Genomic DNA, 14135 nt, shown 5'->3' with positions numbered 1-14135 from the left:
ACCTCTCCTCCCAGGCTGGTGCTGGCTTCCCCACGTGGAGTGATCAGAGCCCTGTGGGAGGAACCTAATGCCCAGATCTGATTATAGTGCTGCCGAAGGGATGGGGGCCTCCCCTGTGAGACCCTCATAATAAGGCTGAGGGAAACCACTTCCCTTTGGCTTCCATCCAAGACGCCCCTGGCTCCCTCCAGTAAGGTTCCAGCGTGTTCTGAACCAAGGTGACTGATTTTGTGGAGAATATTCATTTTGATTCAGCCTGTGTTCTTTATTTACCATCGTACTAAGTGGTGAGGAAACCAAGTCCTGATTCCTGCTCTCAGGGAGCCTACCGTGTGGCTGGAGGGATGAGACTAATGCTGCACAGAATTGAATACCAGCACTCACCTCCTCCCCCCCCTCCCCTCCCTCAGCACATCCCATCCACTCTGGAGTGCCTGAGCCGCTCTACCCTGCTCTGCGTCTCCGCTCTGGCCGTCATCTCCTATGTCACACCTGTGTTCCTTGTGGCCCTCTTGCCCCTGGCCGTCGTGTGCTACTTCATCCAGAAGTACTTCCGGGTGGCATCCAGGTGATGGCAGCATTTGTGGCCTCAGGGGGTGGGAGATGGGACGTGCTTTGCAGTGGGCGGTTTGGTACTTTTACAAAAGTCATCATCATAAAAGTAGTAGAGTCGTGATCCCCCCCAAAAAAGGAAAATAGAAATGAAGGACATAGGAATAGTCATAGTCCACGACCCTAATATAACCACCTGTCAGCACATGCACACACACACACAGACACACACACACACACACACACACACACACCCACTGCTGTTAATCTCTGAACTGTTTCCTTGGGAGATACACCAGAGAAATGGAATTGCCAGGTCAGGGTATATGCACATGTGTATGCCCTTCATTCGTTTTGCCAAAATGCTGCCTAGGAGGATTGTATGATTCCAAGGGAGGACCAGGCTGATTGCTGATATGTGAAATCGGCGGGTAGGGATGTGAGGAATGTTATGGCAACCATCCCTCGCAGCCCACGTGGGCGCAGAGCGTGGCTGCAGGCCCGGACTCAAGGGAGCCTCTCACAGCCATACTCATTGATCATATTCGTTCACCCTCATGAGCCTTGGAGCCACACCTGCCCCCTTCCTACTCAGAATTTTCTAAGAACGTTCTCTAGGAGGTTCTTCCTGGGAGTGATTCTGTTAAAATCATAGATTCAAAGAATTGTAGGGAAAATTTTAAAGAACCTCTAGGCCAGCGTTTCTCAAACTGCCAGTTACAACCTATCAGTGGGTCGTGAAATCACAGATCGCAACTAGCGTTTTTAAAAAATGAAATAGAACAGAAAATGTCAGATTGTATTCAGGTGGTAACAGCAAGCTTTGCTGCCTGAAATCTTTCTTTGGGTCACGTGGGGGGGTGTGTGTGTGTGTGCGTGCACTGATTTGTGGTATAAAATGTATTTCTTACTGCAGATTGTGGTCAGAAAGGTTAAGTTCCTTTCCCAAGTGCACATAGTTGGTTGGAAACTAAAGTCAAAATGGCATAATAATAATTAAATTTAGATACATTCTGGCCACAGTTACCTTGCCCACAAGGATCAGGATTTGTATAAATGGCTTTTTACCTGGATGATCCGGATCCCCTGACACCCATGAGGAGCAGAGCACGTTCATGTTTTGTGATTCACAAAATCACAGTGGCTTTTAAACACTGTACAAGCTGTTGTACAAAGTTCATTTCTTCTGCCAAACAACCCTGTTCCCCTGGCACCCACTCTGGCCCTGGAGACGGTTTGTCCGGGAACCCGTTTCCCACCTCCCAGCCCGGCCCCCCTGTCACTAATGCGCTTGTCAAGTGCAGCTGTGGGGAGCAGGTGCAATGCTGTTGCCATGGAAACCGCTGGCCTTTCCCCCTCAAGTTGCTCCTTAGATCCTGGCCTGTGATGTCCTGAAACCTATTGTGGTTTTTGGAAGGGGACAGAAAGCTTTGAGTTGGTCTTTCCATTCCTTTGACTGGCCGCCTTGAGGTTCAGCTTGTTCGCCTGTGAAAGGGAACTAACGCCGAGCCTTACGGCTGAGCAAGGCCGCACAGCTGAAGTGCACGGACAGGGACACGGGAGGTAGATGGAACCCAGGATAACAGTGACTGTGCCAGGTGCTCTGTTTAAGCATTTTACACCAGTGAGCTCATCCTGGCCTCACAACAGCTTGATGTCGGGGGAGGAGGGTACTTTACAGGTGAGAAACTGAGGCCTAGAGAGGTGAGGCCATTTGCCCACACTGGAGCAGGTGGAGATAGGATTCAGATCCTGGCTAAGCCACGCACCTGCCCTCTTAACCATTCTGCTCTTTCCCCGCCTGGCACAGGGACCTGCAGCAGCTGGATGACACCACCCAGCTCCCGCTGCTCTCACACTTCGCTGAAACTGTGGAAGGCCTCACTACCATCCGGGCCTTCAGGTACCAGAGTCACCCCAGGATGAGGTGGGGGAGGGGTGGAGCCGAGGTCACAGGTCACGAGATTTGATTCTCAGGGCTCCACTTAGGAAGGCCCAGGACACGCCTCTCCCAGCCCCTCCTCAGGCCCCAAGGCCCAGATGCTGTCCACCAGAGGGGACAGGCCAGGTAGGCTCCAGCTGTATGATCCAGAAAGGAGAATCGCAGCCCAGCAGCCAAGCCCAGGGCCTCTGTGAACTAAGGAGGAACATGAAAAGAAGCCAAGGGCTGAGTCCTCATGTGTCAATGCTGGAAAGGCCCTGACGTCCTGTGGGCCAGCTCCAGGCCACCTTTTATTGAGACTCTCCTGTGAGCGAGACACTGTGCTAAGTACTTTACATGCCAGTCTCGTTCATTCGGCGCCTGCAACCCTAGGTGGTGAGCATGATTATTCCCATTCCTCAGATAAGAAAACTGAGGCTGAGAGAGGTTCTATAACCTCTCTGTGTAAAGTCCCACAAAGCCCAGACTTGAACCTATTCATTCAATCAACAAACATTTACTGAGCTAAGCCCCATGCCAGGCACCAAAAAGACAGAGATGAGTCAGGTGAGCCCCTACCCTGATGGGATTTACAGTCCAGGCTTTGAGCAGGCCAGGAGAAACCCATGTGATTGGTACTCTGAATGAAGTGGGGGACACAGGCTATGAGAGTATAGAAGGGAGCAGTCATGGGAGGCATCATAGAGGAGGTGTTATTGGAGATAGGACTCAAAAGATAGGTAAGAGTTCACCAGGCTACAGGAATTCCCTGAAAACTTCAGTGCCCCTGCCATCCTGTTGCCACCCTGAGTCATGTTGGGCTGGAGGGGCGTATCTAAGGCTGCCGGGGAGGTTCAGGGGGAGGTGGGCAATTGCTCCCCGCCCCAGTCTCTGTGTGATGTGTTAGGGCATCTCTCCTCCAGCCAGACAGGCCAGAGACCCCTGACCCAGATAGTTGGGCTCTGATCTCTAAGCCTCACCCAGAGAGTGACTCCAGGTTATTTTTAGGATGGCACAGCTGCCTGGGGTGTGACAGTAACCATGGGACACCAAGCCCTGTGTCCAGGAGTAACCCTAGGGCACAAAGACCAACTGAGGGCATCCAAGGAGGCTTACATCTCCTCCCTCCAACCCCCAAAGTTCATCTGAAGCGCTGGGAGAGGTACCCAGGCCACTGGAGCAGCCCCTGTTCACTCCCTGGGCATCTGGGGTCAGTGGGAGGCCCTCTGAAGGGTCTTGTCTAAGCAGAGCAAAGTAACACTGAGCCCTGCTCTGGCCTTGGCTCTGCTCCCCAGATGCCCCCAGCCCCGGTGCAAGCCTGTGCTGGCTTCCACAGGGAAGCTCTTTGGGGCCCGGCACAACTGTGGGGCCTCCTCCCAGCCCCCTTCTTGTCCCGAGCCTGAAGTCCCCAGTTCCTCTAGCTGCCAGGCTCCTCAGCGCTCCTGGGCCTCTAGTCTAAGTTGTGCTGATGTCCATTTTATGACTGTGTTTTGGAGGCCTTCGGGCTGCGCCTGGGGCAGAGAGATGGTGAGTTTCCTAGAGTGGATCAGACCCTCTCGGTAAGATCTGGGTCCCAGCATCCTGTAACCGGCCTCAGACCAAAGCCTGTGGTCAGCGAGGAGCTGCTGCCCAGCAACACCTCCCACACCCTGCACTGACAACGCTGGATGATTGTAAAAGTTGAATGAGGGACTTTTTAATTGTCCCTTGGATGTGTTTAACTCATTGGCTTTTGCCACACAGCCTGCCCTGTTGAGAGCTAACTAGTGTGTGTTGATTACACACTTACCTCGTAAGGGACGAGTGAGCCACATTTTACAGGTGAAGAGACAAGACCCAGTGAGGCCGGGTAACCAACCCCAGGTCACACAGGATGAGAGCTGGTGCTGGGCTTAGAACCCAGGCCTGTCTGACCTGGTATTTCCCAAGAGGCCTTGCTTTTTCCCAAAGGAATTTCAAGAGTGTCCAGCCCTGGGCTCAGTGTTGGGCTCAGAGGTTGTCTCAGTCCGTGCGGGAGCTATTACTGTCCCCATCTTATCGATGAGGAAACTGAGTCTCAGTCCTGACATGCAGCCAGTAAGTAATAACGCTCACACTCCAACCTGGGTCTGCGTGGCCCCAGCTGGGGCTCTTCCCACCATCCTAACCCCATCCACACCTATCACAGAAGCTCACGCACATACACCCCGCAGACCAGCCACATATCCCTCGGACTCTCCCATCACGCATACATGCGCTCGCGCATACACTCTTCCACGTGCACTTACTCCAACCCTTCAGACGTACAGTTTCACACTCGCCTCAGACACATCACCCGGCCACACATACCCACCCCAGAGTGTGTGTGCGATCGGCGCTCTCTCACAGCTCAGAAACGCCCTTCCCTCTCCTCAGACACATAGCTCAGTTACGGGCCCTCCACCCGGAAATAATCAAGGCAGAACAGACATCTTCCGAGAAGGAAAAGCAAATGCCCGACCAGGCTCGTCTCGAGTCCCTCCGAGTCGCCTCAGTTTTGTCCCTGAGACCGGTGCTGAGATGGCTTTCATTTTTTCCTTTACTCATCATCAAACAAATGCTCCTGCCCCCTCCTCTGGGCCCAGCTCCAGCCGTCCAGGTCTGAGGGGTGGCCGAGGAGAGAGAGGCCAGGAGCCTCGGCTGGTCAGAGAGAGGAGGCAGATCCATGCGAAGTAACACAGGCAGGACGTGATGTGGGCGCGGGGGCAGGAGAGAAGCCTCTGGAGCTCCTTGTGCAGGGAGGTCCCATCCACCTCGGAGAGTCAGGGGAGGTTCCACTCATTCATTCTTCAACTATTTATTGATAGAACTGGGCGCTGGGGATACACCAGTGAACAAAACAGACGTGGCCTCCATCCTCATGGAGTTCTCAGTCTAGGGAGGGAGACGGATCATAAACAGCTAGACGAATGAGTGTACGCGCAGAGCTTATGAAACGCACAGGCTGCAGAGATGGAGAACAATAGGCCAGTAAAGGCTGCTGGGAGGAGGTGCCATGTACGGTAAAGCCTGAAGTTCGAGAGGAGTCAGCCCTGTAAAGAGCAGAGGAGAGGCAGTCTGGGCAGAGAGAACGTCTTCCCCTGGGGTGGGGAAGAAACTGGTACTCTCGCAAAACTGAGGAAAGGCCAGAGTGGCTGCAACATTTGTGGCCGGGAAGGAGGCTGGTGAGGTTGTCAGAAGCCAGCTCACACAGGCTCCTGGCAAGGAGAAGGTTCTTTATCCTAAAAGCCATTGGCATTCAGAGAAGAGGAGAAATAGGATGCAGTTTATGACTTAGAAAGATGATGCTGGCTACTGTGTGGAGAGTGGATGGAGGGCGCCAGCAGGTAGCCCTGTCTGGAAGCTGATGTGGTGGTCCAGGTGAGTGCGTGATGGGCAGACAGCAGGAGAGAGGCAGGCAGAGGCATGGGCTATTTTGGAGGTAGAAATAAGAGGGTTTGCAGACGGATTAGATGTGTCTCCAGATGACTCCTGGGTTTCCGGCCTGAGCAACTGGTTGGGTGGAGATGCTTTTATTGTAACAGGGAAGCCCTGGAGAGAAGGACAGGTCGTGGGATGAAACAAGAGTTTGAAGGAGGTGGGACTCTTGATAGGTTTGAATAAGTCAAAAGGAGCTGGGAGGGTATTCCAGAGAGGAACGGCGTACATAAGGTGGCAGAGGTGACATGTCTGGGGGCTGGTGAGGCCCAGGTGGCCTCCTCTGTAGGTAGAGAGAGTCCCAGGGGCTACGTGGACCCAGATTATTCCCTCAGATCCTCCTCGTCCTCCCTCCAGGTATGAGACCCGCTTCCAGCAGAAGCTCCTCGAATACACCGACTCCAACAACATCGCCTCCCTCTTTCTCACAGCTGCCAACAGGTGGCTAGAAGTCCGCATGGCAAGTGCCACCCTCCCCAGCCCCAGGCCCCAGGACAGGGGGTTCTAATAGATGTTTGGAGCCAGAGCAAGGGCCAAACACAGACAGTGGGTGGGAAGAGAGGATAGACAGCCAGCTCATGTGTGCACAGGGTGGACACCAAGCCCTCTTGCTTCTCCCAGCCCTGGAGGTCCTCCCTGTGCCTGACCTGAGCCCCCCCTGACCCATATCACTGCCCACGGCCTTGGGTATCTGAGACGTGTGCCAACTGCAAGAATAGTTGTGTGTTTAACTGGGACGAGTGTGTGTCTGAAGTGGGTCATATGACATACATATGTTGTGCACATGTGTGTGCCAGCTGGTGAGGCATGTGTGTTCAGGCGTGTGCAGGAGGCTGGGGAGTAGTGGGAGCATGTGCTGTCTACATGTGTTGTGTCCTGGGGCTCCAGCCTTCACAGACCTCCTGGGTATCTAATGTTTTGTATGTGAGTTGCGGGACTGGAGTTGAGTCTCGGCTGAGCTGCTCTCTGCCCTGAAGGGAGTAGTGCGGGGCGGGGTGGGGGGGGTGCTATGGCTCCAACCCCTGGGCCCGGGAAGGGCCCAGGCCAGCTCCCTTCCCTCCGCAGGAGTACATCGGTGCATGTGTGGTCCTCATCGCGGCCGTGACGTCCATCTCCAACTCCCTCCACAGGGAGCTCTCTGCCGGCCTGGTTGGGCTGGGGCTCACCTATGCCCTAATGGTGAGTGGCAGCAAATGGGGCTAGGGGAGCAGTAAGACACCAGCACTCAGGCAGTCCCAGGACACCTTCCCCAACTGAAACACCAGCCAGGCCTTACCCCAAGCTACTTTGAGTCTGATGCCAAAAGGACCATGTGGGTGGGAAGGCTGACTGCAGGGCCCCAGACGGTGGCAGGTGAGGAGCCACATTCATTGCAACCCTCCCTGTCCCTCCAGGGAGGGCCACCCTGAGCAGCCAGACAATGGGCAGCAAAAGGCCTCGGGGGGCCCTGGCCCCTCCTCAGCTGTAAGAAGAGCCATCCTGGTGGCCACGGATAGGATCATGTGATCGCTGACTGTGACTGGCTTACTCCCCACAGGTCTCCAACTACCTCAACTGGATGGTGAGGAACCTGGCGGACATGGAGATCCAGCTGGGGGCCGTGAAACGCATCCACGGGCTCCTGAAAACTGAAGCGGAGAGCTACGAGGGGCTGCTGGGTGAGGGGTGCAGGAGGAGGACTTCTGGGGAAGGGGTTACAGGGGACCACAAAGGAGCCTGGGGGTGGGGCGGATACTGGCTGTGGCCCACGCCTGGGTGCTGACCCCCAGCCCCACTCCCAGAACCATCCCTGATCCCGAAGAACTGGCCAGACCAAGGCAAGATCCAGATCCAGAACCTGAGCGTGCGCTACGACAGCTCCCTGAAGCCGGTGCTGAAGCACGTCAATGCCCTCATCTCCCCAGGACAGAAGGTCAGGGGGCAGGGAGGGCACAGGGCTGGACAGCCTCACAGAGTCACCTCATGGTCTCTTTGTTACTATCTCTGCCTCTGTATCAGTCCTTTACTGTCATTTCTGTTGGTACCCAAGGACCAGGAAACGGTGTGGTTAGAGATGACTCCAGTTTAAGGTGGGACACTCAGACCCATCCCTGCACACCACAGTCAGCCCCTCTGTGCCCTCCTGCCACACCCATGCACAAAGAGACACAATACTGCCCCTAACTCCCCTGCAGCCACATATGAGGCACAGCCAGCCCCACACCCAGGCCCAGGCAAATGGACATCTACACCCTGCATTTACCTGTGGGTCCTCGTGGGAGGCCCCTCTGGAGCCACTGCAGGAAACAAGCCCACACCCCAGGCCCACCCTTGGCTGAGGAGAAGCTGGTCTGAAAACCAGGACAAGGAGAGATGCTGCGACCTCCCACGTCTGCGCACTCCCAGAGCCAGCACTAGAGTCTCCCAGCCACGCCAGGTTCCCACAGTGTGCCTGCTCATCTCTTTCCAGATTGGGATCTGTGGCCGCACAGGCAGTGGAAAGTCCTCCTTCTCTCTCGCCTTCTTCCGCATGGTGGACATGTTCGAAGGTGAGTTGTATGGTGGGCACTCCGTGTATTCCCACAGCCACCAGGTGCACCTCAGTCCTTGTGTGTGGTCAGACATCACAGGAGGCCCAGCAATCACTGTCTTTTCGTGCATCTTTGTTGGGACCCATCTTCCAGGCTGAGCCCATCCCCAGCTCCACCATCCCCCTCCGTGGTGCCCGACCTGTGACATTGTCTCCATGCAGGGCGCATCATCATTGATGGCATTGACATCGCCAAATTGCCTCTGCACACTCTGCGCTCGCGCCTCTCCATCATCCTGCAGGACCCCGTCCTCTTCAGTGGCACCATCCGGTGAGTCCCCCAACCCCACCAAGCCCACCCCAGCCCCAACCTGGCTCCACTCCATCAGATCTGGAGCATAAAGAGGAGGCGGGTGGCGAGGCCAGGAGCACTCAGCTGGGTACCCACCTCCCTGGGCAAGTAGCCCTGCTCAGGCTCCAGGCACCAGGGGCTGGCGCTGGTTCTTCACAGGAGTTTTACCCTCATGCTTTTCTCTTTCCCGTTAGGCCTAGGCAGATACTGGTAGGGGTACCCCAACCCTCAGGTCAGGTATGGTGCCCGCGCCCAGCAGGTCCCCAAGTCAGTCAGTCCTCACTGCCCCCTTCACCAGCCTCGCCCCCTGTGGGTACCCAAGGGATGGAGCCAGGATGTTGCTCCCCTCCCTGAGGGGCCTTTCTGGATTTCCCTGCAGATTTAACCTGGACCCAGAGAAGAAGTGCTCTGACAGCACGCTGTGGGAGGCCCTGGAGATAGCCCAGTTGAAGCTGGTGGTGAAGGCGCTGCCAGGAGGCCTCGGTAACTACTGCTGGCTGAGCAGCGGGTCTGGCACTGAAGGACCCCATAAGGGCTGCAGGGGGAAAACTCACAGCCATGTCTCAGGCTTTCCCAGAGTTTAGAGTCTGGGGTCTGGCAGACCATTTAGTTCTACCTCCCTCCATACAGAAGCTCAGAGAAATCAAGTGACTTGCCCCAGGTCACACAACTAGTCAGTTCAGGGTCTGGCCCCTCCTGCAGGGCACAAGGAAGACAGTAGGGGTGACGGTGAGACAGAGCTTGCAAGGCCCCTGATACCATGGCAAGATATTCAGCCCTGCCCTTCCCCGTCCACCTGTCTGCCCAGTTCTGCCGGAAGGAGGAAGGAAAGGACAGACTGGGAAGTCACAGGCACAGGTCACTCATTGAGGCTACTGGGGAGACTCTGCCCCCACCCCAGTGGTCAGCAGAGCCCTGGTGTATTTGCTGCAGTCCCTGGGGCAGTGGGGGCGGTCACCAAACCTTGGCTTCAGAGAAGCCCCCATCCAGGCCCACCCACCTGCAGCAATTCACACATTCACACTCAGTGCACACGCCCCCTCCCAGAACTGCCCAGGGCCACAGCAGCACACAACTCCAGGGGCAGCTCTTCTCATTGCATTCCATGCACATGGCATCTGTGTTGTGGTGTGAGGTGCAGCAGCCCTGCACACACCTGTACTTGTGACACTCGCCCACATTTTACCCCTGTACACATGTTTCCTAGCACCCCCCAAGCCACACCATCTACTCCACTCGTAGCACAGGATTAACTCAGCCCTGCTCCCCATCCCTGGGGCTCATTTCAGATGCCATCATCACCGAAGGTGGGGAGAATTTCAGCCAGGGCCAGAGGCAGCTGTTCTGTCTCGCACGGGCCTTCGTGAGGAAGACCAGCATCTTCATCATGGATGAGGCCACGGCTTCCATCGACATGGCCACGGTTGGTCCTTGGCACATCCCTGGAATGGGGGTCTTGGAGAGGGTTTTCATGAGCTATTAGGGAGAAGAATGCACAAATAGGCCTGAAGCTCAAGTTGCCTTTACCATCCAGGGCCACTTGTGGCCGAAAAAGCAAAGGGCCGGGGAGACCCTGACTCCAGCTAGCCTTAGGGCATGTTCATAAAACGCACACACACAAGCTGCACACAGACCCATGAAGACTTCACACCCATCACACAGTACACCCCAGCCACACCATGCACATACGTGCACAGAGCTGGGCTCCCAACAGGTTGAGGCCAGCCCCTGAATGCCGGAAACCTGGTCAATCCTATGGGGACTAGGGCCAGACAGAGGGAGGGGGTGGGGCTAGGATCAGGGTCAGATGGGAGCTGGGCCACAAACCTGGGCCCCACATCCCCAAAGCCAGGCCAGACCCCATCCACTGGGCAGGTGAGCCAAAAGCTGTTGCTCCTGCCTGGCAGGAAAACATCCTCCAGAAGGTGGTGATGACGGCCTTTGCAGACCGCACCGTGGTTACCATTGCGGTAAGGGCCCCACTGACGGGGGAGATGGGGCACCCAGAAGGAGCGCTGGTCTCCTGACGCTGTCATCAGTGGGCATCCCCTGGGCTCACCTGGGACTGGTAATGAAGAAAGCAGTGCAGGGCCAGGAGTCCCAAAGCCTTGCAGGGAGCCTGGAGGATTTGGGGTGAGGGGAGATTTCCACCTGCACTTCCCTTGGTGCTCTGCATCATTCTCCAGCTTCCAAGGCCCACCCTGTGCCAAGGCCTGTGAGCTGGGCTAGGGTTACTTCTCCACAGGAAGTTGGGGAAGGGGGAATGGGGGATCCCTGAGTCTTGAAGTGTAGAGGTGAGGGCAGAGCTGATACTTAGTGAGGCGAGAGCATGTCATTAGTGGATGGAGGGCGTGGAGTCACAGCCACCCCAGGAAAGGGCAGTCATCACAGAGACAGGACATTCCGGCCACATGCCTCCTCCTCCAAGCTGCAGGTGCCCTCAGCTGCCCTGCCTGGTCCCCCACCCCCCTCACCAGCCCCTCCTGCCCCCCCAGCACCGTGTGCACACCATCTTAAGTGCAGACCTGGTGATCGTCCTGAAACGTGGCGCCATCCTTGAGTTCGATAAGCCAGAGAAGCTGCTCAGCCGCAAGGACAGCATCTTCGCCTCCTTTGTGCGTGCAGACAAATGACTTTTCGGAGCCCATGTGCCATCCCAAGCCCCACACTGCCCCCGCCTCCCACCTGGGGTTTCTAACTGTAAATCACTTGTAAATAAAGAGATTGGCTATTTCCTAACAGGCCTTGGGTCCAGCCTTGTGGTCCAGCAGAGCCAGCCTGACTTTGGCATCAGGCAGACCGCAGACGCCGTGTGAGCGTGGGCAAAGCGCGTTTCTTTATCTGTGAAATGAGGATGCTATTAGCCTGCTAGGGCCGCCATAACAAAATACCAAAGACTGGGTCTCTTCAACAACGGAACTTTATTTCTGACAGTTCTGGAGGCTGGAGGTCCAAGATCAAGGTGGCGCAGATTTGGTTTCTCCTGCAGCCCCTCTCCTTGCTTACAGACAGTCCTGGTGTCTCTCTCTCTCCTCTTATTAGGATACCAGTCGTACTGGAATAGGGCCCCACTCCTATGACCTCATTTAACGTAATTACCTCTTCACAGGACCTATTTCCAAATACAGTCATGTTGGGGGCTTCAACATACGAATTGAGGGCCTCAAAATATGATTTTGGGGGCTATAACAAGGGTATAGCATTTTTGTGATTATCTCATCAGATAAGGTAGCAGATCTCCATAGCTTGAGCTCCTTCCTTCTCACTTGAATTCTTGGATTAAAGTTGTGGGGCCTTGAGTACCCTGGATTAGTACTATTTCCCTTGCAAGCGACAGGAACCCATCTCCAAGTGGCTTAAACAAAAAATGGAATTTATTGTTGTGTGTGACTGAGAAAGCTAGAAGGTGTACGACTTCAAGAATTGCTGGATCCAGGTGCTTGACATCAGGGATGTGTCTCCATTTCTGGGTTCCATCTTCCTCTCCCCCCACAATGACCAAGGACCACTAGCAGCTCCAGTTTATATCCTACCCCTCTGAAACAAGACGCTCTCTCCCAATAGTTCCAGCAAAAATATTGGGAGCAAATCTCAGTGGACTAAATTGGGTCACATCCCCACCCCTACCCAATCACTGTGGTCAGAGGGCTGAATACACTGGCTGGCTAGGCCTGGATCAGATGTCCCCATCTCCGTCCCCAAATAGGGGCATTCAGAAGTGGGAGAAGGGTGGTCTTTCAGAGGGAAAGCACAATGTATATACCACAAGTCAGCCAGGTGGTGGCTGGGAGATGCCAGAGCCCAGACAGAAGGGAGACCAAAGCAACAGCTGTCCTCAGACTCCATCCGCATCATGAAACAGGAGTGCATACCTGCCCTCAGCCAAGAAATGGCAGGTGCTCATTTACATATCATTTTATTATCATTTACATGTTGCCTTCAGTACTGGCTGTACCAGGCCCTGGGTTGCAGACCCAGGCGTCTTGGGCCTGCATCTCTCTTGACTGTGAGGGGTCAGAGCCGTACAACATAAGGAAAATGCCCCAGTCATTGGAGAGGGGCCCAGCACAGATCCTTCTAGATGTTCCTGGGGCCAGAGGAACCCAGGAAGTGAGAGCCCTGCAAGACCTGGCAGGCCGCCTAGGAGAGGCAGGATTTGAGTGGAGCAGGAGGAGTAGGAATTGGATAGGCAGAGAGTTAAAGAGCCCATGGTCGGGGGAAGGGCTGGTGGGAAGTGGAGTTGGGGAGGTGGGAATAAGAACAGAGAGCCCTGAATGCCAGGACAAGGAGTTTGGGATAAGCCAGTGAACAAAAGTGGAGGAGGTTTTTGAGCAAGAAAGGGGCCTGACAAGTGCAGTGTTTGGGGGAGAGGAGGTGCAGGATAGAGCAGAGCAGGAGGCTGAGCCCTCCAGGTAAGGGGCTCAGCCTCTTGGAAAGGGTGGGGCCTCAGGCCCACACGGTGAGGCAGGGCCTGGCCTCTCCAGCACTGAGACGCCTCCAGGGGCCCACTGGCTCCCTCCCTTGTAGGGTCTCCCAGGAGCAGAGCCTGGGGAGAGGGAAGAGAATGCCCACCCCTCCATGCCCACCACACCCCAAGGGATTGAAGTGAAGTGGCAGGGGGCCTGCCCACACAGCAGTCTTCCAGGATGCCCAAGGTCGTTCTGGCCCAAACCCCTCTCTAGCATCCCTGATGGTCTGCCAACCTTGACTCAGATACCCCACGGATGTGGGCCATCTCTGGTTATTAGAGACTCTTCCATATGTGAAATCAAAGCCCACCTCTGTTCCACTCAGTAGTTATACTGGTTCTATACTTTGGGTCACACAAAACTACGAGTCCATCTTCCCTGGGCCCCAGGGGTTTCTGCAATGGGGCCCAAACCCCTTGGGGGGCTCTCCAGGGATCCTTTTCTCATGGCTGAACAGCTGTAGTTGCCCCAGAGGTTTCCTGCATAACCCTGTCTCCTTGAGCTCCCTACTTTGCTCATCCTGTTTTCCCCTCCCCACCCTAGGCACTGCACCTCTGATAATATAGCCCAGGATCACACTTACCCTGAGTAGCAGTGTTTACTCTGCCTGCAGGTGGGTATGGAAAAGAAAGAGGAAAAAAATATGGAAGTCACACCCTGCTCCGCTGTGGCCCATATCCCCACTGTCCCTATCTTTCCAGCCCCTGCCTCGAGCCTGCCTCCAACAAATGGACACATATGGGTCAAGGATTCCTCCATAAAGATTAAGCCCCAGAGTGGAGGTGGGGCCATTACTGCCATAACCACAGAGACTCAGAAGGCTTTCCCTCCTAGCTGAGAACTGCGGGCCTGCCTTGGGGCCCAAGCCACAGGGCAACCCCAGGCTGATGCCTACAG

At 55.3% G+C, this 14135-nt stretch overlaps 1 protein-coding gene across 11 annotated transcripts in view; it reads left to right on the top strand.

The window, feature by feature from the left end:
- Positions 1 to 11508, top strand: part of ABCC8 (ATP binding cassette subfamily C member 8) — a 75546-nt gene extending 64038 nt beyond the window's left edge. For 9 of the 11 annotated variants that reach the window (XM_070626534.1, XM_070626531.1, XM_070626532.1 and 6 more), the window contains 12 exons: positions 411 to 568; positions 2363 to 2455; positions 6266 to 6368; positions 6974 to 7087; positions 7446 to 7566; positions 7690 to 7820; positions 8358 to 8436; positions 8640 to 8748; positions 9149 to 9252; positions 10059 to 10192; positions 10677 to 10739; positions 11265 to 11508. In XM_070626534.1, the coding sequence (XP_070482635.1) occupies positions 411 to 568; positions 2363 to 2455; positions 6266 to 6368; positions 6974 to 7087; positions 7446 to 7566; positions 7690 to 7820; positions 8358 to 8436; positions 8640 to 8748; positions 9149 to 9252; positions 10059 to 10192; positions 10677 to 10739; positions 11265 to 11402 (1347 nt within the window). In that variant the 3' untranslated portion in view covers positions 11403 to 11508. The remainder of the gene's footprint in view (positions 1 to 410; positions 569 to 2362; positions 2456 to 6265; positions 6369 to 6973; positions 7088 to 7445; positions 7567 to 7689; positions 7821 to 8357; positions 8437 to 8639; positions 8749 to 9148; positions 9253 to 10058; positions 10193 to 10676; positions 10740 to 11264) is intronic. The other 2 variants (XM_070626527.1, XM_070626526.1) reach the window with 1 other exon arrangement.
- The last annotated feature ends 2627 nt before the right edge of the window (positions 11509 to 14135 follow it).

The sequence above is a fragment of the Equus przewalskii genome, chromosome 6, assembly GCF_037783145.1.
Source record: "Equus przewalskii isolate Varuska chromosome 6, EquPr2, whole genome shotgun sequence".
Classification (NCBI taxonomy): domain Eukaryota; kingdom Metazoa; phylum Chordata; class Mammalia; order Perissodactyla; family Equidae; genus Equus; species Equus przewalskii.
Note: the sequence above shows the minus strand (reverse complement) of the source record. Positions and strands in the feature narration are given on the sequence as shown.